Source organism: Solanum verrucosum, unplaced genomic scaffold, assembly GCF_900185275.1.
Source record: "Solanum verrucosum unplaced genomic scaffold, falcon-dt-bn FXZP01000084.1, whole genome shotgun sequence".
NCBI classification, from domain to species: Eukaryota; Viridiplantae; Streptophyta; class Magnoliopsida; order Solanales; family Solanaceae; genus Solanum; species Solanum verrucosum.
In genome coordinates this window covers 2,476,341-2,497,871 of record NW_026019846.1, presented here as the reverse complement: position 1 = coordinate 2,497,871, position 21,531 = coordinate 2,476,341, and the positions used below count along the sequence as shown (strand labels likewise).

Below are 21,531 nucleotides of genomic sequence, written 5' to 3'. Positions count from 1 at the left end.
CACGCTGCCAGAAGTGTCTTATACTTTGCCGTCATATAGAACGCCTTAACTTAGTGGATCCACTAGTCTATGCTAAAATAATTTTAAGGAGTCATGTAAAAAGTATGATCCTTAACTACCCATGATGGCTACATGGTTTATGGAGACGTGAGTTAACTAAACTCAAACTTGTCCCCATATCGGTGCTCAATACTACTCCCAAAATACTTAGCTCATATGTTTAAAAAAACATAACTTCTTTCTTTGGTTTGAGATAATTACTCAAAAACTTAGCTTAAAAGCTCTCTTGAAAATCTCAGTTTCCTTTCTTATTTAAATGTGAAAATATTTACTTTTTGGGAATACATAGTCCCGATATACTCTTTTGAACAAATGACTTCAATCTTAACTCTTTACTCAACTCAAAACATAAGTCTTAAAACAAAGTTTAAACATTTGTAAAAGACTTTTGGAAAACTCTAAGAACTTCTCTTGACTTGACTCTTAACTTCTCTTGACTTGGATCTTAACTTCTCTTGACTTGACTCTTAATTTTCCTTGAATTGAATTATGGATTCAAGGATTGTGATTTGTGATAGGAAAGATCTCATGATGTTTAGGAGTGATTTTCGATAGCTAAACATGAGAAAAGATCAAGAAATCACTACCTGAAAGCTGGTCCGCGACGCGAAGGTGTATTTAAATTTTGGTCGTGAAAATAAATTCTGAGGCAGAACGGTCTGTGACTGCTCCACGACGCGAAAGGATTTTACCCAAATCTGGAAAGCAGGTCCGCGACGCGGAGCCAGTGACCAGATTTGCCTGACTAATTTTCTTCTTTGTTTTCTTGCCCAATTCACCCAAACTCGGTTCTTTGGGTTCTTTTTAGATACAGATACCCAGCAAATGTACCTAAGAACCTAACTCCAACCAAATCAATAATTTGACGTAATGATCTCAGAAACTTCTCAATCTCAGCCCAATTCAAGAACGACATCAAATGCAAGAATACATATCAAGAACATCAACTTTCAAACTCTTTTAGGACGAATTTACGCTGAAATAAACATGTTTTGCACGTGGGTGAATGAACCCAATCTTACGAAAGCCTCACATACCTTGTAGGATTAAATCCTTGGCGAAATCCACAACCAAATCGCACGTTCTTGGTGAATCTTGAGCTTGTCTTCTCCTTTCTTCTCTTTTCTCTTTTCTCCAATCCCTAGCATGAATTTCAAATTGACTAAACTGATCTAATTCTGATTTGACCCTAACTAAACTACAAAAATCGAAATAAAATAATAAGGAATGAAAAGGACCATAATACCCTTCCAAAATCCGGATTGGACTTTCTTTATTTGAACAATCCAACATCCAATGGGCATAACTCACTCATACGAACTCGGATTCGCGTAAACTCAGCGGCGTTGGAAAGATTATTCCAAGATATTTCCTGAGATATCTGGAAATATACCGAAATCATCCTGAGCTAGGAATTATGGTCGTTTGAAGTTGACCAAAAACATAAACTTAACACACTTAACAAATTTTCCAGATTTTTAAATTCTGTCCAAAAATGATTATTTCCAATTCTTAGGTTCTTCCTAGTTATTTCAATTTGCGAGATGTTAGACATAGACAATGGCACCACATGTAAAAATAGAACTCCAATCCAATGTGTTCATACCCTAAGTAATAGGTGTCTTCTTTCATCAAATGGATGTATTTAATGCCTTTCTACGAGGTGATTTGTTTGATGAAATTTATATGGATTTACCTTAAGAAATTTAGAGTTAGGGAGAGAATAAGGCAGCATGCAGGCTCAAGAAATCCTTGTATGGGTTAAACCAAGCACCTAGGCAGTGGAATGTTAAGTTGACTGAAGCACTGTTGAAGTTCAAGTTTCAAAAAAGTCAATATGATCATTCTCTCTTTACTCAAAGGAGCACAAAAGGTATAACCATTGTCTTATTCTATGTGGATGACATGCTTATTACAGGTGAAAGTCTCAAGCTAATTGAAGAAACCAAAGATGCATTACAAAAAGCATTAAAAATGAAGGACTTGGGAGAGTTAAGGTATTTTCTTGCTATTGAATTTGCTAGGTCCAAGGAAGGAATTCTAATGCATCAAAGGAAGTCTGCATTAGAATTGATTTCCGAAACTGGCCTTGGAGCTGCAAAGCCTGCTATGCCTCCTATGGATATTAATGTGAAGTTCACAAATAAGGAGTATGATGATCATGTTTTCAACGACACTAATCAAGCAGAACCTATTGTTGATCAAGGATCTTATCAAAGACTCATACGTAAACTTCTATATGTTACCGTGACTAGACCTTATATCTCATTTTGTTTTCAGAATCTAAGTCAATATTTACAAGCTCCCAAGAAGTCTCATATGGAAGAAGCACTCAGAATAGTCAAGTATCTAAAAAAACAACAAGACCAAGGGGTCTTACTATCCAGTAATAAGAACAATGTGATAGCAGCCTACTGTGATGCAGATTGGGTTGCATGTCCTAACTCTAGAAAGTCAGTAACAAGTTATGCAATAAAAATGGGATATTCTCTCATCATTTGGAAGTCTAAGAAACAAACAACTGTCTTCAAGAGCTCAGCTGAAGCAGAATACAGAAGCTTAGCTTCCACCATGGCAAAGATAGTTTGGATAGTTGAGCTAATAAAGGAACTTGGTATTGATGTTACTCTTATGTCAAGGTGTATAGTGATAGTAAGGTTGCAATACAAATAGCTGCAAATCCAGTGTACCATGAAAGGACTAAACACATTGAAATAGATTGTCATTTCATTAGGGAAAAGGTTATTCAAGGATTGATTTCAACTAACTACATTCCTGCAAGTGAGCAGCCTGCTGATATATTAACAAAAGGATTATCCAAAGTGCAACATGAGTTTTTAAGTTCCAACTTAGGTATACAAAACATATTTGCAGTACCTAACTTGAGGGGGAGTGTTGAAGAAGGAGTTACTTAAAGTCCTAAAGGGTATATGTATAATTAGGTATAATATAGGATTAACTAATTGGTTAAGATTTTGTTAAATTAGTTAATAGTTAGTTAGGATTATAGAGGGCTAAACACTTATATAAGTTGTACTGATCAGCTCATTGTAACTACTGATTCAATTCTAATGAATATAGAATTCTCAGATTCTAAAGATCATCTTCTTCTTTTTCTTCTTCTTTTTCTATTCTAATCATCAAGAGTTTATCTCAATTAATGTACTTTTTCAAATAATAACATCTTTTAATGGTCTCATTTGTTTCTTATTTTTCAATAGATCCAGTAATAACTTGAATCACTAAACTAAATAATTAAAACTAATTTTCTCTTAATTCAGTAAACTACACATGTTGGATAACAATCAAAGCCAAATAAATCATGCTTCAACAACAATTTAATTTATTGTGTTGTTTCGTATAAATCAACAATTAATAAATACGTCTCCTGCAATATTGATTTTTGAGGAAGAAGATTGTGACTAGTAAATAAGTAAACCATAGGTTCTGATATCATTGAAAGAAAATAATCAATTGAGAACACACGATTCTCCTAGGATTCCTTTTATTTGCTTTACTAGTTGACAATGTAATCACATGCTATCAAACACAAACTACATTAATCAATGAAATAAAAAAACAATTGAATATTGCCAATCGAATCAATGTGTTAATGAAACCATGATCCTTCCATCAGGTCAGAATTGAAACTACCTTTTCCACCGTTCAAGTAGCACAACTTTTTATTGCATTGCCCAGGAAAATGATTACCTTTTTATTCTTTTTATAATGAGTCAATATAAGTATTGTAATGATTCTCTAGGTCATTTTTGTTCTTATGTCATCTATTCATCATTTATAGCATTCTTATAGTGACCTCAAGTCATTTATGACTTGTTGAGACTACCAGTTAAGTCACCTAGCTAGACATTTCTTTGCTTTTATGTCAATTTCTATGTTAAGGAGCTTTTGAACCTTGAACAGACATTTTTTATTAAAAGTTTAGAAAGATGACCTCATAATCCAATTCTGACAATTCCATCAACTCCACAAGGGTCATTTTAGGCTAGAAGAATGGTTGGCACCGCTAACAAGGCTTTTGGTGCGAGTTTGTACGGTTAGGCATTTTAACTTTCAAGTTAAGGACTAAAGTTTGACATTGGTCAACATTCTTCGTAAATGTGCTTGGATGAGAACTCCATTAGTGTGTTTAGCTCTAGAATATCAAATTTTCTCTTGAACGACCCTTTGTGCAAATCTCGAGGCTCCCGAGCTAATTACGAGCCCCCTTGTGAATGTTGGCTTAAATGTAGTTTTGATGTGGGGCCACTTTTTGTCGATATGATCTCACATGAAAATTTTTATTGTTCTAATGAATCCAGAAAATCAAATTTGGTAGGGTAGCATATCTTGTTTGCATATATGAGATTCTGAACGAATTGGGAATACCCCATTAGAGTTTTTCAAGTTGCCAAAACTAGTTGACATGCATCCGCTGGTCTAAGCAAAATTTGGTCTTCGCTTTCTCGGGCCTTGGGCTGTGTGTGTGGAGACCATGAGAGTTGGCCATCGCCTTTGTGAGGTCCAGGCCACATTTGCAAAGGGTTAGGGCCCTGGCCTTAGCTTTCGCGGGGACCCAACCGCATTTGTGAGCCCCTAGCTTCTCTTGCCTTCGCGTTCAAAGGATTCTTGCCACATTTGCAAACTGTTAACTTCTTGTGCTCTACATTTGCGGCACCTCTAAGTTGCATTAGCAAAGAGCAAAACGCAAGGTACCTTTAAGTACCAATTTCCATGAGCGATTATACTATCAATTTAACTCCATTTTAAGTTATTTGAAGTCTTGTAATCATGAACAGTTGGGGATATGTGTGCGGATGGTCGGAAACTATTGTAGGCTCTCTATTCGAGGTAACTTCGAGTTATTGTAGGCTGCAATGACTTGTTTTTGTGCTCTAAATTTTGGATTGTTGTATGTTGGTTGTCTTGCTTCTCCGAGCCTCAAATTGTGATTAATTTTGGAACACAAGTTCAAGGTAATATTTTAGACCTTTCGACAGACTCAATTCTGTAAATTCCAATGCGGTTGCCACAATTCCCATTTGATTCAAAAGTTGGCGCATTTTCATTTTTGTGTATTTGGTGTTGAAATGACCGTATTGATGTTGTGATCCTATTTTTGATAGCGTGACAACATTATGAGGCCTTTCACAAAGGAAAGGCTCTGACATTGTAATTTAGAGCACGCGAGATCAACGTAAAGGTAGACTACGACTTCCTTTGTCTTAGATTGAGGTTGAATGTGTAATTACATATTGATTAGAGTGAATTGTGGGTGGGTACCTAGTTTTTCTTATTTACTTTTCTTGATACCATGCTTTAGGACTTGAGTAGGTCTATTTTAGGTGTAGTACCATGCTAGTCGGGGATTATGTGTTTAGTTCTATTTTTGTGAGTTGACTTGGATGTTGTTATTATGGTATAATTAAGCATACTTGGCCTTAGTCTAGGACTAGACTAGTTTTTTGCCTTAGACCAGCAATAATTGTGGTCTTCAGGACTTATTTCTTCTCCGACGTTATTTCAGACGATTTAACTCCTTCGAGACTGAAGTAGCAGACTTAAGTCTAATAGAATGAGCCTTAGTTTCGGCGTTGATTCAGTTTTGCCAAGTTTCTATTCACTTTTCCTATTTTTACGGCTCCATTGCGATACCGGAGGTTTTATGCTTTGCTGGGTGACTAAGGATTGGAGTAGTGCAGGCTGAGAGCCTTTTATCGATACGTTGAGTTAAACGTTGTTCCACTGTAGTTTGGGTTATAGATAATACATGATACTTCGATGTTCTTATTGGTACCCACATGTTTACTCTTGCTAATTAGGCTAGTGCCCTTGGGAGCTTACTATTTGGCTAGGCGATGGTCTTATTGGTCTTGCTAGCTAGGTCAGAGCCCTTGTGATTTTATTGTTTGGCTGGGCGATGCTCTTATTGGTGCCCCAGATTACTCTTTCTAGCTGGCTGGTGCCCCTGGGAGTTTATTGTCTGACTAGGCGGCCCTAGGGTTTACTTTTTCTAGGTGGGTGGGTGCCCCTGGGAATTTATTGTTTGTATGGGCGGGCCCATTATTGGGTACTTATAGTTTCAGGTGGTTACTTGGGGATCGATGTCTGGATTACACTTAATGGATCTAGATTCGCTTTACTTTGCTCTTGTAGTTTAGCTATTTTGTGTACTTGTCTAGCTTATAGAGGTTCGTTCGGATTTTACTTAAACTTGCGTACGAGTGTACATTTTGGGCTTACGGGGTCCAATTAGGTTTAATTTAGCTGTATTTAGTCTTTATTTCTCGTACTCTTGTGTGCTTTTCTTTAAATTCCACTTTGACCTTTATTGGTGTCTAGATTCTATCTTTTCATATTGTTTTTACCATCCTTGCTCAATTAACCTATGATTCCTTCTGGGTACTTTTTCTTTGGTACTTATACTACACTATGCATCTATTTCCTGCCAACACCAACTTTTGGTTCAGAGGTGAAAGTGAGCAGTTCGTGTCCTGTACTAAAGTTTTTGAAAATTTTCCATTCTTTTGGAAAAGAAAATATAGTGTTTTTCTATTTTTAAATCTTTATATAGTTATATTTGCTAAAGTTGGTAATTCTAATTCACTTAAACCTCAAAAAAAATTTGTCTCTTCACTAACTTCAAATTTCCGACAGTAAGTTCAGATTTCCTCTTCTATTTGTTAATCTCTAACTAGTTATCGACCTCATAGGACAAAGATATGGGTTAAATAACCACTAAAAATGAATTTTTGAAAGTCAAACTTACCTGCTACCGGTAACCAGTGGAGCTGCGACGTCCTGCTGCTTCTGTAGCGCTGGCGTGGCGCTGGGGTCGATCAAGGGGTGTGGCACTGGGGTCAATCGGGGGTGTGGCACAGGTGAGAGAGGTAGGGTTTTGAGAGAAAAGGGAAAATAATTATCATTCCTTTTTTAAAAGAAGTGTTAATTTACCGACCGCAGGATGTCGAAATCTTTTAAAATAATTATCTATTTTTAAAAATATTTAATAAATACCGACATCATGAAGTCGATATTATATAAATAAAACAATAATTTAAATATAGTGGCCTCTTGAGGTCGGTGTGTATTAATTTATTTTAATATAAACTGACTTCTTGAGGTCGATTTTATTAATTAAAATTACGTATATATATATTACCTCCCAATTATATAAATTTAATTTTTTCGATCAACAAAGGTTTATCAATATCAGATGTAATATATCAAATTTTCTTGAATTATTCATTGGTATTTCTTTAATTGATAATGTATTTCATAACTGAACTATTAATATATAGGACATTATTTGTTAAACTACTCAACGAGTATATATAATCTCCTACAGTCAATATATTTCATACATTTTCAATCGATTATTATTTTACCTTTTGCGTACAACATCATGAGAGATCCATTTTAAATTTGGGCATACAAACTTTAAAACAATTTGATGGTGTGTGTGTGTGTGTGAGAGAGAGAGAGAGAGAGACTTGGTTTGTTATACTATTCGATGAGTATAAAATCAACGTATTACATACTCCGATGAATTATCCTTTACAATACTTTACGATGTTCTATTGTCTATTTCATAAAACAAGATAAGACATTAAAGGTTATATGTACAAATAATTAAACAATTAATTATTAATATAAAGTTTAATTTGTTATGACATTTCGACGAGCATCATCTTGCATTTCATACTCGGACGGATTATATATTATCTCTTCACCGCTTCATCATTACATGAGATATTAAATTCATAATTAGATGACGGACTGATAGAATTTGTACTTTACTCTAGAAATATATAATTATATCCTAAATAATATCAACGTAATTTCATACTCTAAATATGGATTATTGATGTTTCTTTGTCTATTCCACGAATTCTAATTTTTTTTTATAAAATTATAAAAAGTTGTTACACATTTCAAAACAATTAATTGTAGGCATAAAATGAAAATTTATTGTTATGCACGATAGAAAAATTATGATTAATAGAAATATTTTAAAAAAAACTGAACTCCAGATTTTGAATTTATTAAAAGTAATTAGATTAAATAAAATATACAGACCTGATGAGGTCGGTACATTAAATTTAAGATAAATAAATAATAAGCACGTTAAATTAAATAATGCTGACATCAGAAAGTTAGTATTTTATATTAATTTATTTTTTTAATTTACATAAAACCGTCATCTGGAGGAAGATTTGTTTAAATTTAATTGAAAATATTAATTTATTAATTTTCTGCATTTTAAATTCAGATAAGATTATATTCTATTCATAATTTGCTAAGTATTACCGATCACATTAGGTCAGTTTTGATAAAAACAAAGGTATTGACTTTTGGAAGTCACTATATAAATATTTTAATAAAAATTAATTTGATTACATACTATTTCATTTTACTGACTTCAGAAAGTCGGTATTATAATTACACAAAACCGTTCTCCAGAAGACGATTTAAATAAAATTTATTCAAATATTTCTTGATTTTGTTTTAATTATAATTAATTGAGAAAAATAAAATATTGTTATTTATTTATTCATTTAATACCGACTTCAAGAGGTCGATTTTTATTGTAGTTCATTTTTTCGGGCAAAAATTCCAACAACCAGAGGTCGGTATTTGGTTTTTCCGCTCATTTTTGCATAAAACCCGACTCCTTGTAGTCAGTTCTCTGAATTTTATTTTATTTTTTATTCCTTTTAACAATACCGACCGCAGGCTGAAAATTACCGACTTCCATTTGAAGTCGGAAATCTTTAGGTCAATATTCACTATCTTTTTAGTAGTATTCTTCTTCTGTATATTATATAGCTAGTCTTTTGCACGTTGAGACAAGCTTTGTCGTTGGTCCACTTTTGGAACTTGTACTCTTTTGTTAGTACTACTATATATTTGTGACTTATAGGTTCTAGGAGGGATCCTTTATGTATATAGTTTTGGCTTGTTCCGATCTTATTTTGTTCTATTGTTTCAATTCTTGCTTCTGCTTCTGTCTACCCTTTTACTCATCTATTCATCATTTATAGCATGCTTATAGTGACCCCTAGTCATTTATGACTTGTTGAGACTACCAGTTCAATCACCTAGCTAGTCATTTGTTTGGTTTTTTATGTGAATTTCTATGTTCAGGAGCTTTTGAACCTTGAACAGTCACTTTCGATCAGAAGTTCAGAAAGATGACCTCAAAATCTAATTCTAACAATGCCATTAGCTCTACAAGGGTTATTTTAGGCTAGCATCATGGTTGGCATGGCTAGCAAGGCTTTCGGTGCGAGTTTGTACGATTAGGCATTTTCACTTTCAAGTTAAGGCCTACAGTTTGACATTGGTCAACATTCTTCGTAAACGTCCCCGGATGAGAATTCCATTAGTGTGGTTAGCTCTAGAATATCAAAAATTATCTTGAACGACCCTTTGTGGGAATCTCGAGGCTCCCGGGCTAATTCTGAGCCCCCTTGTGGATGTTGGCTTAGATGGAGTTTTAATGTCGGGCCACTTTTTGTCAATATGATCTCACATGAAAAATTTGACTGTTTCGTGAGTCTAAAATATCAAATTTGGTAGGTTAGCATATCTCATTTGCATATATGAGATTTTGAACGAATTCGGAATACCCCATCTGAGTTTTCCAAGTTGCCAAAACTAGTTGATATGTATCCGCTGGTGCAAGCCAGATTTGGTCTTCGTTTCTATGGACTTGGGTCGTGTTTGCGGAAACCATGAGAGTTGGTCACCGCCTTCGCGGGGTCCAGGCCATGTTTGCAAAGGGTTAGGCCCCTTGCCTTCGATTTCGCGAGGACCCGACCGCATTCGCGTGCTCCTGGCTTCTCTTACCTTCGCGTTCGAAGGATTCTTGCCACATTTGCAAAGGGTAAACTTCTTGTGGTCTGCATTTGCGGGACCTCTAAGCTTCATTAGAAAGGAGCAAAACACCAGGCAACTTTAAGTACCAACTTCCATCAGCGATTATACTATCAATTTAACTTAATTTGTAGTGATTTGAAATCTATTAATTATGAACTGTTGGGGATATATTTATCGATGGTCGGAAACTACTGTAGGCTCTCCATTCTAGGTAAATTCACATTATTGTAGGATGCCATGACTTGTTTTTGTGCTTATAAGTTTTAATTGTTGTATGTTGGTTCTGTTGACTGCTCTGAGCCCCGAATTGTGTTCCATTTTAGAACACACATGATTCCCTTTTGATTCAAAAGTTTTCCCATTTTCATTTATGACAACATTTTGAGGCCGTTCGCAAGGGAAAGGCTTCGACATTGTGATTTAGAGCACGCGAGATTGGCCTAAAGGTAGACTATGACTTCTCTTCTCTTAGGTTGAGGTTGAATGTGTATTACATGTTGATTAGAGTGAATTGGGGGCGAGTAGCTAGTTTTTCTTATTTGTTCTTCTTGATACCATGATTTAGGACTTGATTGGCACTATTTTGGGTGTAGTACCATGCTAGTCGGGGATTATGTGTTTAGTTCTATTTTTTTTAGTTGACTTGGATGTTGTTATCATGGTATAATTAAGCATGCTTGGCCTTAGTCTAGGACTAGACTAACTTTTGCCTTAGACCTATGATACTTGTGGTCTTTAGGACTTATTTCTTCTTCGTTGTTGTTTCAGACGGTTTAACTCATTATAGACTGAAGTAGCAGACTTAAGTCAAATAGAATGAGCTTTAGTTTATGCATTGATTCAGTTTTTCCAAGTCTCTATTCACTCTCCCTATTTTATCGTTCCCATTACGATACCTGAGGTTTTTATGCTCTGCTGGGTGATTCAGGATTGGAGTGGCGCAGGCCGAGAGCCTTTTATCGATTCTGTGAGTTAAACGTTTTTACACTGTAGTTTTGGTTATAGATTATACATGATACTTCGATGTTCTTATTGGTGCGCACATGTTTACTCTTTCTAACTAGGCTAGTGCCCTTGGAGTTTACTATCTGGCTGGGCGATGGTCATATTGGTACCCCCGGGTTTAGTATTGCTAGCTAGGTCGGAGCCCCTGTGATTTTATTGTCTGGCTAGGTGATGCTCTTATTGGTGCCCCCGGGTTACTTTTGCTAGCTGGGTTGGTGCCCCTGGGAGTTTATTGTCTGGCTAGGCGACCCTAGGGTTTACTTTTGCTAGTTGGGTTGGTGCCCTTGGGAGTTTATTGTTTGGATGGACAGGCCCATTATTGGGTGCTTATTGTTTGAGGTGGTTACTTGGGGCTCTATGTCTGGATTACACTTAATAGTTTGAGGTGCTAACTTTCGGTCTTCTCTTGATAAGGTTTCGCTCTTGACATACATAGTACACACAGGAAGCAAGAGTCATTATATTTATAGATGACCAATTGGTTTGTTATCCATTAGGCAGAATGGACACAATACCAATGAAGTAACAAACCAATGTATAATTCAAGTCATGCCAATGGAAAAAGACAATGTACACCAAATGAAGAAAAAGGGGTGGAAATTATTGAAAAAAAGTCCTGTGATAACAACAGAATAAAAGAAAAATGTCTGAGGATTTATCTTTAGCCTCTAAAGCTGATGTATCCACAAAGGTAATTGTAACCATCTTCTTAATATGCCCTCTACAAACAAAAGAAAATTATTTTAAAATGCAAATGGAATTGGTAAAAAGAATGTTAAAATCCAAAAATATTATTTTCTTTCTCAAACTACACCATATAAAAATCAAATGGAGAAGGTAATAAATTTTGTATATACTCACATATCTTCTCATCATAATAGAGCTCAAGACTCATTTAGGTCCACGGACCTGACGCTCGCTCCCTCTCCTCATATCTTCAGCATATTGCTTAATCTCCAGAGCGGAATCTACAAGTTGTGGGCCCTGCCAGATATTGATAATTTTTAAAGAACTAATATCCCCAAAACTAGTAGGGATCTCCTCAAGCTTATGACATACCCACAAATGTAACTTCTCAAGAATGGGAAAGGATTCCTCTCCAATCTCCCACTTAGCAAGAGTCACTCCACTCAACTTCAAAAATTTGAGATTATCAAAGCTGTCTTCCTCCTCCATTTTCCATTCTCCCCCTGGATGATCGAGTCTAAAAGGGTCAGCTCTTCAAGGTTGGGCAGCATTCCTATTGTTGATAGTAACTCGGATGTCAGAGGAAACTCACCCAATAACAATTTTTTCAAACTCAAAGGGAAGTGAAAATCCCTCCGACAATGTGTCGCTATAGAGGGCCCATTTTCATTTGTGTTCGAACTTTGAAACTCTACTTTGAGGGATTCTAGTTCATTTAGGAAATCCAACTTCGGGAACCAATATTGCTCTGTTGAACAATCCCATGATTCCTTGAGACTAAATGAAAGTTGTTGAAGATTGGGAAACTTTTTGAAATTATCCTTTGTGTCTTTCGAGTAGGTGAGCACGAGTTTCTCTAAAAAATCAAGTTCTCTAATCTTGTATCCTCTATTGTCAGTATTGGTTCATCTACATCCAAATCAAAGAAATAACCAGCTTTTATGCTCAACACTCGCAACTTCAAGAGAGTCCAAATTATCGGTAGTAGTACCAAAGGTGGTCCTTTATTTTCCACAATCAGAGTTTCTAGATTCAAGAGGTTAGAAAATGACGAAGGCAGAGCTTTAACTTCTGTCTCAAAGTTTAAGAACCGCAAATGAACCAACATGCATATTTCATTTAGCAAAGAATCTTTCACCATGATAAAAGAGCTTTCCAGGATCAATACTCTAAGTAGCCTCAAGTGTCTTAGGTGACATGTATCAAAAAGACAGTCGTCCAGCTCGTCACCAGTTATTATCAAGGAATAGAGGTGTTTACCAGAATGCCTTTTCTTTTTTGTATCGATCAGGACAAAATTAAGCCCAAAGTGCTCCCTGTGATAATTGATGGTCATTTGACGTGGCGACAAATCTAAAGAAGATGATGTAGCACTTGAACTTATTAATTCAAACAACTTCTCATCTCTTGGTTTTATCAATCAAAAGTGATGCACAAGATCATGAAGTAGGCAAGTCGAGTAATAACCCTTCTCATTGAAATGAATTACCAAGCTACTGGAAATTAAAGTGTCCAAATAGAAATCCATCAATTCTTCCACATTCTTCATCTCTGTCGGTTCCACAAGTCCTTCAGCATGCCATAAATTTTTCAACTCATAGATTGTTATTGAACTATCCTTCTGTAAACTTGCAAGGTAAAGGAAGCATGGTTTCAATTGATTTGGTAAATGGTCATAACTTAATTCTATAACCTTCATCACTTCCACTTCATTGTTGAAAATAAAGGAACTCAAATTATTTCGAACATCTAGCCATAGAGTTTTTTTCTTTTCCTTCCTTGCTAAGACTCCAGTGATCAGATCAACCACCAAAGGAAGCCCTTTACAATTTTGGGCAATTTCTTTTCCAAACATCCAATAGTTCTTTCGGGTAACTCTCATTTCCAAGTGCCCTTTCCTCAAAGAATTCCCAACTTTCTTCTGATGTTAGCAATCGAATGTTAAGAGGATCACTATGGCATTTTCCATGCAAAGTCACTTTATTTTCTCGAGTAGTAAAAATAATTCTACTACCTTTCTCAACTTCTGGAAATGGTCTTGTTAACTCATCCCATGTTGCAGTATCCCACAAGTCAGCGAAGACAATAAGATACCTCTTTCCATACAATTGTTTCCGTAACTTATCAGCAACATCAACATTCTCACTCAATTTTGAATCCGAGCCAGTAACTTGATTGAAAATTTTATCCACCAACTTATTTTCGTCATATTCTTGGCCGACTGTGCACCATGCACGAATGTCAAAATGACTAGAAACTAATTTATCATTGTATACTTTGTACGCCAAAGTAGTTTTACCTGAACCAGTGATTGAAATGACAGCTAGATCTGTTGGTCCACTGGTGAGCTTCCTAATTATCCAACTTGTCTCCTCCTTAAAACCTACGATAATTTTATCAGATGTCAATGACTTGCTCTCAACTCGCTTCTCCTGTGAGTTTACAACAATGAGACCCCTGTTCTTGGAGTCTTCTCAAGTAAATGGGAGACGTGTTCTTTGATAATGTTTTATGGCAATGGGAAGTGAGAAAATAAGATGTAAGAGACCATTATCTCTAACAATAATTGAATCAATAATATCTTTTGCCTCATAAGTCACATCTAAGTCGTGAACAAGAGTGTATATCTCCCTAGTAAGTGCTCCAACATGTTCCAAGAGATCAAATAATTTGTCATGATGTGAATAAAGCCCTTGGGCACATCAAAAAGAATAATCAAAAGGAACTCTATCATGACATGAATGTTTCGATCTCCTGAAGTGCTAGGGGCAACAACAGTTACGATGTGTTCTTGTAGGTGAATGAGATATTCCCTAAGAATATCCGTACATGTTTGTCGGAGTTGCTTAATAAAACATTCAACTTCTTCTGAATTTGAATCTTTCAAATTTGTATAACATATGTGCATGACCTCTAGTTCAATTGGAGTAATCTTCATGAGTAGATGAGCTAGCTTGAAGAGTCGAGAGTCTTCATCAGTTTGATCATTCAAAAGGAAGAGTCCTACTTTCTCAGCCGTAGGCTGAAGCTGAGGTAAGACATATTCAACAGTGCCATGCTCAACGTAACCATTCACTATCAACCCATGAAAATATCTTATGTTGCCACATACATTCTGAAGAATCTCATATTGAGTTACTGATGGAAAAAATTGTTCAGCACAATACTTGGATAGATGATGGAGGTTCAGGAGGAGGAAGTCCAACTGCTCCTCAGTCATGGTGGTACTCAATGTAGAATGATGACATGAGTTGATACAATCATCGATATTATCCATTAGGCTAGAAAGAACATGATGCATGCCATATTTATCCTCCTCCACATCGAAGTCCACATTTAACATCCACATTGATGTCATATAAAAAATTGGTCGAAGCAGATTCTCAACTTCTTGTCTTTTGCGAGCCATTTTATCTTTAAACTCTTCTAAAGCAAGATAAGAAAACTGGACATATGTACAAATAAATGCTAGGATATATTTTAGTATTTCAGTTAGATCGACATCAATATCTATTTCATTTTCTTCCTTCTTTAACATCCCTACGAAATCCAGAACATTGATAAGGTCCTTACGAAAATCAGAAAATGAAACCTACCAAATTATGACCAAATGTTATAATATAAAATTTTCATAGCCACATATATCTACCACTCTATATAGGAATTTTGCAAAACAATGATAATGTAATGATCTGGTTGCTCATTTTTAGAATTTTTAGTGAGTTTACCATTTTATCTCTCCCTATATTGGCCCCGAGTAATTTTTGAATGAATTTTGAAAATTGTTTCAAGTTTTGAGTGAAAATTTATGAATTATGGAAAATTTGGAAGTTTGAAAGGCTAAAGTTGTTAAAAGTAGTTTTCGGTGTCTTTTGGAGTTTCGAATCTCGAAATGGAATTTCGTTGATTCCATTTGTTTCGAAATGTAGAAATTGGTATATGAGGGTTGTCGGTTTCAGATTCAGACTCTTTTTGCGGATTTGAGATCCTAAGTTGGAAATTTGTGAAATTCTTGCCTTTGGGTTGACTTTGGTCAACATTCGGGGTTTGGATGCGCAAATCAAAATTTTGACAATTTCGTTTGATTCGGTGGATGATTTTAGGCTTAAGAGAGGTCTTGGTTGAATTTTCATTGGTCCCAAGCTTGATTTGACCTTTTTAGGAGTTATTTTTGTTTCTTGTGACTTTCACGGATTTTGGGTCAAGGAGACCTCAGATTCGTGTTTCGATGATTCCATTGAGTCTGGAATGTTGTGTTTAGTCAAGTTGCATATTTTGTTTGTGTATTCAGGATTCCGAACGAATCCCGGGGACCCTTTCAAAATTGTTGTTAACTGATGGTTTGGACTTCTAGTATCTAACTCTTTGCGTTTGCAGACCCAGTGGACGCGGTCTCAAAGGGTAAGTTGTGGGACCCCGCGTTTGTGGAGGCTCGACCGCGTTCACGGAGGGTCAAGCAGTTTACCTCTACATTGGCGAGAGCCCTGCCGCATTCAGAGAGGGTTAGTTCATTAAATACTGCATTTGTGGGTAGGGGTCCACATTCGCGGAGGACCCTGAACAAAATATTTCCAAATTTTGGGGTTTCACCCTGATTTTTGAGTTTTGGGAGAGTTGGTGTGGCAATTTGAACAAGGTTTTGAGAAGAAATATTTGGATAATGATTCCTAATCTTAAATCTCATTTATCTGTTATTATTATAATTTTTCAAATCAAGGTTTTGAAATAATAAATTGGTGGTTTTCAAGAACTTGGATTTTTGAAGTAAAATGGTCATTGTAGTGGTTTCAAATCCTTTTTTGAAATGATTTTCACCAATGAGTTCCAAATGTCTTGAGTAGCGTATTCAAATAAAGATTTTCCTATTCAAACCTTATTTTCAAAATTGAGTTTTTGTGCCGTTCTGACCCATTTTTTGAAGTGTTTGATATGAGTGTTGTTAGATTCGAAATGTCATTGTGATTAATTGTTTGATTAGATTGTGTGGCATTGAAAATTGTCTGTAAAACCCTAAACCTAAACCCTAAACTATAATCCCTGAACCCTAAACCATAAACTTAGAACCCTAAACCATAAACCATAAAATTCAAACCCTAAACCCTAAACCCTTAACCCTATAACCTAAACCTTAAACCCTAAACACTAAACACTAAACCCTAAACCCTAAACTCTAAACCCTATACCCTAAATCCAAAACTCTAAACCCTAAATCCTATATCCTAAACTCTAATCTCTATACACTAAATCCTAAACCGTAAACCCTAAACCCTAAACCCTACACCCTAACCCTAAATCTTAAACCCTAAACCCTGACCACTAAACCCTAGACCATAATACCTAAACCCTAAACGCTATACCCTTATTCTAAAACTTTTAACACTAAACCTAAACTCTAACCCCTAAACCGTAAAATCTAAACTCTAAATGCTAAACACTAAGCGATAAACCCTAAACCCTAAACGCTACACCGTAATCCCGTAACTCTTAACCCTAGACATAAATCAGAAACCCTAAACCCTAAATGCTAAATGCTAAACTTGGAACGCTAAACATTAAACCCTAAACACTAAGCCCTAAACCCTAACCATAAAAATTATTCCTAAATGCTAAAACTAAACCCTAAACCTTAAACCCTAAAAAATAAACTTCAAACACTAAACCCTAAACCCTAATATCTTCGAACCTTAAACCATTAATCCAATACCCTAAACCTAAAAACTAAACCCTAAACTATAATCCCTGAACCCTAAACCCTAAATCCAAAACCCTACATAAACATCGAACCCTAAATCCTAAACAATAAACTTCAAACCATAAACCCTTAACCCTAAACCCTAAACCTTAAACTCTAAACCCTAAACTCTAAACCCTATACCCTAAATCCTAAACCCTAAACCCTAAACACTAAACCCTAACACTAAAACTTACACCCTAAACCCTAAACCCTAAATCCTAAATCCTAAATCCTAAACCCTAAACCCTAACTCCTAAACTCAAAACCCAAAACCCTAAACCCTAAACGCTACACCATAATCTTGAAACTCTTAACCCTAAACCTTAAACCTTAAACCCTAAACCTGGAATGCTAAGCCATAAACCTAAAACCCTAAACACTAAACCCCAAACCCTAAACACTAAACAGTAAACCGAAACCCAAAACCCTAAAACCTAAACCCTTAAGAATAAACCCTAAACCATAATTTTGAATCTTGGAACCCCAAACCCTAAACCCTTAACACTAAACACTAACCTAAACCCTAGATCCTAAACGATAAAACTTAAACCCTAAACCCTAAACCATAAACTTTGAACTCTAAACCCTAAACCATAAACTTTGAATACTAAACCCTTTACCCTAAAACCTAAACCATAAATCTTAAACCATAAACCCTAAACCCTAAACCCTAAACACTAAGATCTAAACCCTATATCCTTAATCCTAAACCGTAAACCCAACGTCACCTCTTAGCTCTGGATTTTTAAAGTCTTCTGATCGACTTAGCTCCGCATTTTTATAGTCATGCTGCTGACTTGTACTAGCTTTAGACTTCAGATTATCTTCATCAGTGTTTAGCTTTTGTATCTCATTGTCCATACTGTCCACTTTGATACAAAGTGTAGTAATGCCTTTGAGTATCTCTTCAATTGCATTTTCTTTCTCATTTTGGGTAGCTTTGTCTTGATAAGTAATCTGCAATAACATTCTTGTCAATTTTTATTACTTCAATAGTAAATGTAAAATTTAATATATTTAATACCAATCTTCTCATTTCTTTTGTAGTTACTGAATCCTGTATTTTTCTTGTTAGCCACCATTTTACTTGTGTGTTATCCATCCTTATAATAAATTTGTTATATACAATATATGGTTCAAATGATAGTAAACATTTATACATTGAATATAATTCTTTTGATTAGACTGTGTGGCATTGAAAATTGTCCGTAAAGGAAAAGCTCAAGTCTCAGATTGACTTTTGATTGAATTAAGGTAAGTGAACTTCTAAATCTTGTAAAACTTGTAGAATCGTGTATTTTCCTTCATTGTCTGTGTTGAGAGTAATGGGAATGAGGTGATGAGTTCAATTACTCTAATTAATTGATCATGATTGAAAAGGGGATTAAATGAAAAAAGCAGCGTGTTAATAGTTGTGTTTTGAGAATTGCCTTGAGTTGTGTTATCGTAATTTGTTAATTGATGAAATGTTTTGATGACATTATTGTGGACTTGAAAGCATGAGATGAAAAACTTTTAAAAGCTGCATAAGCTGTGAATATAGAACTGTTCAGACAATTTTTACTTTGAATTTGATGGACAATTTGATTATGTGATTGACTCGTATAAATTTTTCTATACAAATTCTATAAAGAATATCTTAAGGTCATGTGATAAGGATATTACTTCCATGGAAGATAAAAGGAATTAAACATTTTAATTGAACTAATTGCATGTAATAACTAAGCAATTGAAACTTCCAATAAAATGCGAGAATATGAAACAACTTTCTATAATCAAAAGATTAATGTATTTACTCTACTGCACATGTTTTGTTTAGAAGTCTTTTAATTTAATTTCAAAAGTTAATAAAAGACATACTTTCATATAAAAAAAAATTAGCAAAGGGCATTTTTGTAATTTAACTTTGAACTTTTTTTTGTTGCCACTTTTAGTGATATACTAGATCTGGGAACGTGTGTTGCACGTTTATCCCAAAATACTTCATATAAAATTTGTATTGCAAATGACATATTTTATCCCCCTTGAAATCTTTGGTATTTACGAAAAAAATCCATCATCGTTTCGTGAGGACTACATAGATCTTCCTAATAAAAAGAATATACATTTAACTATAAAATTGACTAAAAGTGCATATAAAGTAAATATAACTAACTATTGCACAAATTCAATATTCAAATGAGGATATTAAAATACCACATGCTAGATTAATGTATACAAAGCAACAAACCACGGTAAATTCTCAAAATAATAACAACACAACAATAGAAAGTTGTAAAATAATATTTTAAATAATCTCAAGAAAATAAATTAATAGTTAAAGGGTAATTTCATATTTCAACTTTTGACTTAGATTCTTCCCACTTTTAGTATAATATGATGATAAATGATATGATTGATTTAGGCTGACTTGTGTTGGTGTGTTTAGACAAGTGCCATTTTGGATGGTGACAGATAATTTAGGAGATTTTTCAACTATTCTGTGTTAACAATTAGATAATCATACAAATAAGCATAATAATTATTTGTTAATGAATTTAAGTATTGTATGAGATATCAGTGAGTTGTTTGCTTTCCCTTTCTCTCTCTTTGCTTCATTTTCTTGTCCTCTTTCCATCAGATCCAACAGTGATGCTTCTTTAATTTTGTCAAAATTGATTTTGTGGGAATTCTATTTCAATAGAGATGAGTTCACTCCCTCTGCTTGGTGCTGTTGTGCTTACAAAAAAGACCAAAAACCCTCTTTTCTTTTGGTTGTGGGTAATCCCAATTCCCAGCAATAACAAATTTATGGGAAAAACATTCGCTCATTCTTATATTATATATATTACTCCCTCCGTTCTTATTTATATGTCTCCATTTTAGATTTCACGTGCATTAAAAAACTATGTAACTCACAAGGTAAAATAGGAAGAATATTGTAATTTATACATTAATTTTTTAAAATGACAAATATTATGGATCAACAATTTATAATAAGGATAATATATAAAAAAAACGGAGGGAGTATATATTATATATTTTATAAGCAACAGCATGTGCAGCAATAAATAAGGAATGGTTCTGAAAGTAATACAAGTTGTATAGTATATGGACCCACGTCCCACTTCATTAAATAAGCAGTTGTACCCAAATTCAATATTTATTTATTTAATAACCTTCTCTTTGAATATGTGTACTTCATATGAAAATAGGAGTACTTGAAATCAATTTATGTTTTTCAAATCTAAAGAAAATGTTTTCCTTTTTAAAAAATAATTTTTTTTCCCAAAATTGTCCTTCAATTTCAAATTACAATTTTTTTCTTACCCGACCTCAAACCTCGACTTTTCTCATTCAAAAAAAAAATTAAAATTTTCTTTTTAAAAAAATCAATTTATTTTGTCTTTACCCCGACCCTCCTACTCCAAAACCAGCCCCTCTCCCCCAACCCAAAAAAGTAACAACTTAAAATTAAACGTTTATTTTTAAAAGATATTTTTCCTTTTTTATTTTATTCACCACACCCCATACCTCCGACCCCCTAAAAAATAGTTTGAAAGTTCTGTTGACACCAAATTTTAGTTTGATATTTTTAAAGTTAATACTTTTAAGTATTTCATTCGTTAAATAGTTCAAAGTACATGTTTTACAATTTTAATGCAATTCGTTGATAATTATCCTTATTTCTCAAAATATTAGGATTTTTATAGGTTAATTCTGTTTATATTATTTATTTCACAACCGGTTAAATACGTTCAAATATTTGTTCATTTTTTATGAAATCATTTTCTATTAAATTGCATTGTTTACATGTCATTGGTTACGTTCATTACGTTTTTAATATTCATTTTGTTCGTTACACTTGTTAATATTCATTTTGATATTTTGCACAGTCTAGAAATTCATTCAAATATGGATAAGATTTCATACAAATAATTTATTAATTGGTGGTTTTAACCCCCAGTTTTAAGATTTTGTTATTGTACTAAGGCGATTTTCAATTTCCAATTTAAACAATTTCTTAGTCATTAAGTTAGTGGTGATGGATAAAATTTTAGGGGTGATTTTCAGATTTTTTAGTTTTTAGAAATTTCTTTTATGGTGTGTTTAGTATGAAATAGAACATGTTTTCTTGGAAAACAAGTGAATTTCTAACTTATTTACTCATGTTTGGTTGGTGA

At 34.4% G+C, this 21,531-nt stretch overlaps 1 protein-coding gene and 1 pseudogene across 1 annotated transcript; one reads left to right on the top strand and one right to left on the bottom strand.

Annotated features, from left to right (window-relative positions):
* Window positions 1-2,034: 2,034 nt before the first annotated feature.
* LOC125816673 (uncharacterized mitochondrial protein AtMg00810-like) lies at window positions 2,035-2,733 on the top strand. Its single transcript, XM_049496302.1, has one exon. It carries the CDS (start codon window positions 2,035-2,037, stop codon window positions 2,731-2,733), a length of 699 nt encoding a protein of 232 aa, XP_049352259.1.
* A 1,886-nt stretch (window positions 2,734-4,619) lies between these two features.
* Window positions 4,620-21,531, bottom strand: part of LOC125816665 (putative late blight resistance protein homolog R1B-16) — a 35,791-nt pseudogene continuing 18,879 nt past the window's right edge.

Coding starts and splice junctions, on each gene's coding strand:
- LOC125816673 (XM_049496302.1), top strand. CDS start 2,035: ATGAAGGACTTGGGAGAGTTAAGGTATTTTCTTGCTATTGAATTTGCT.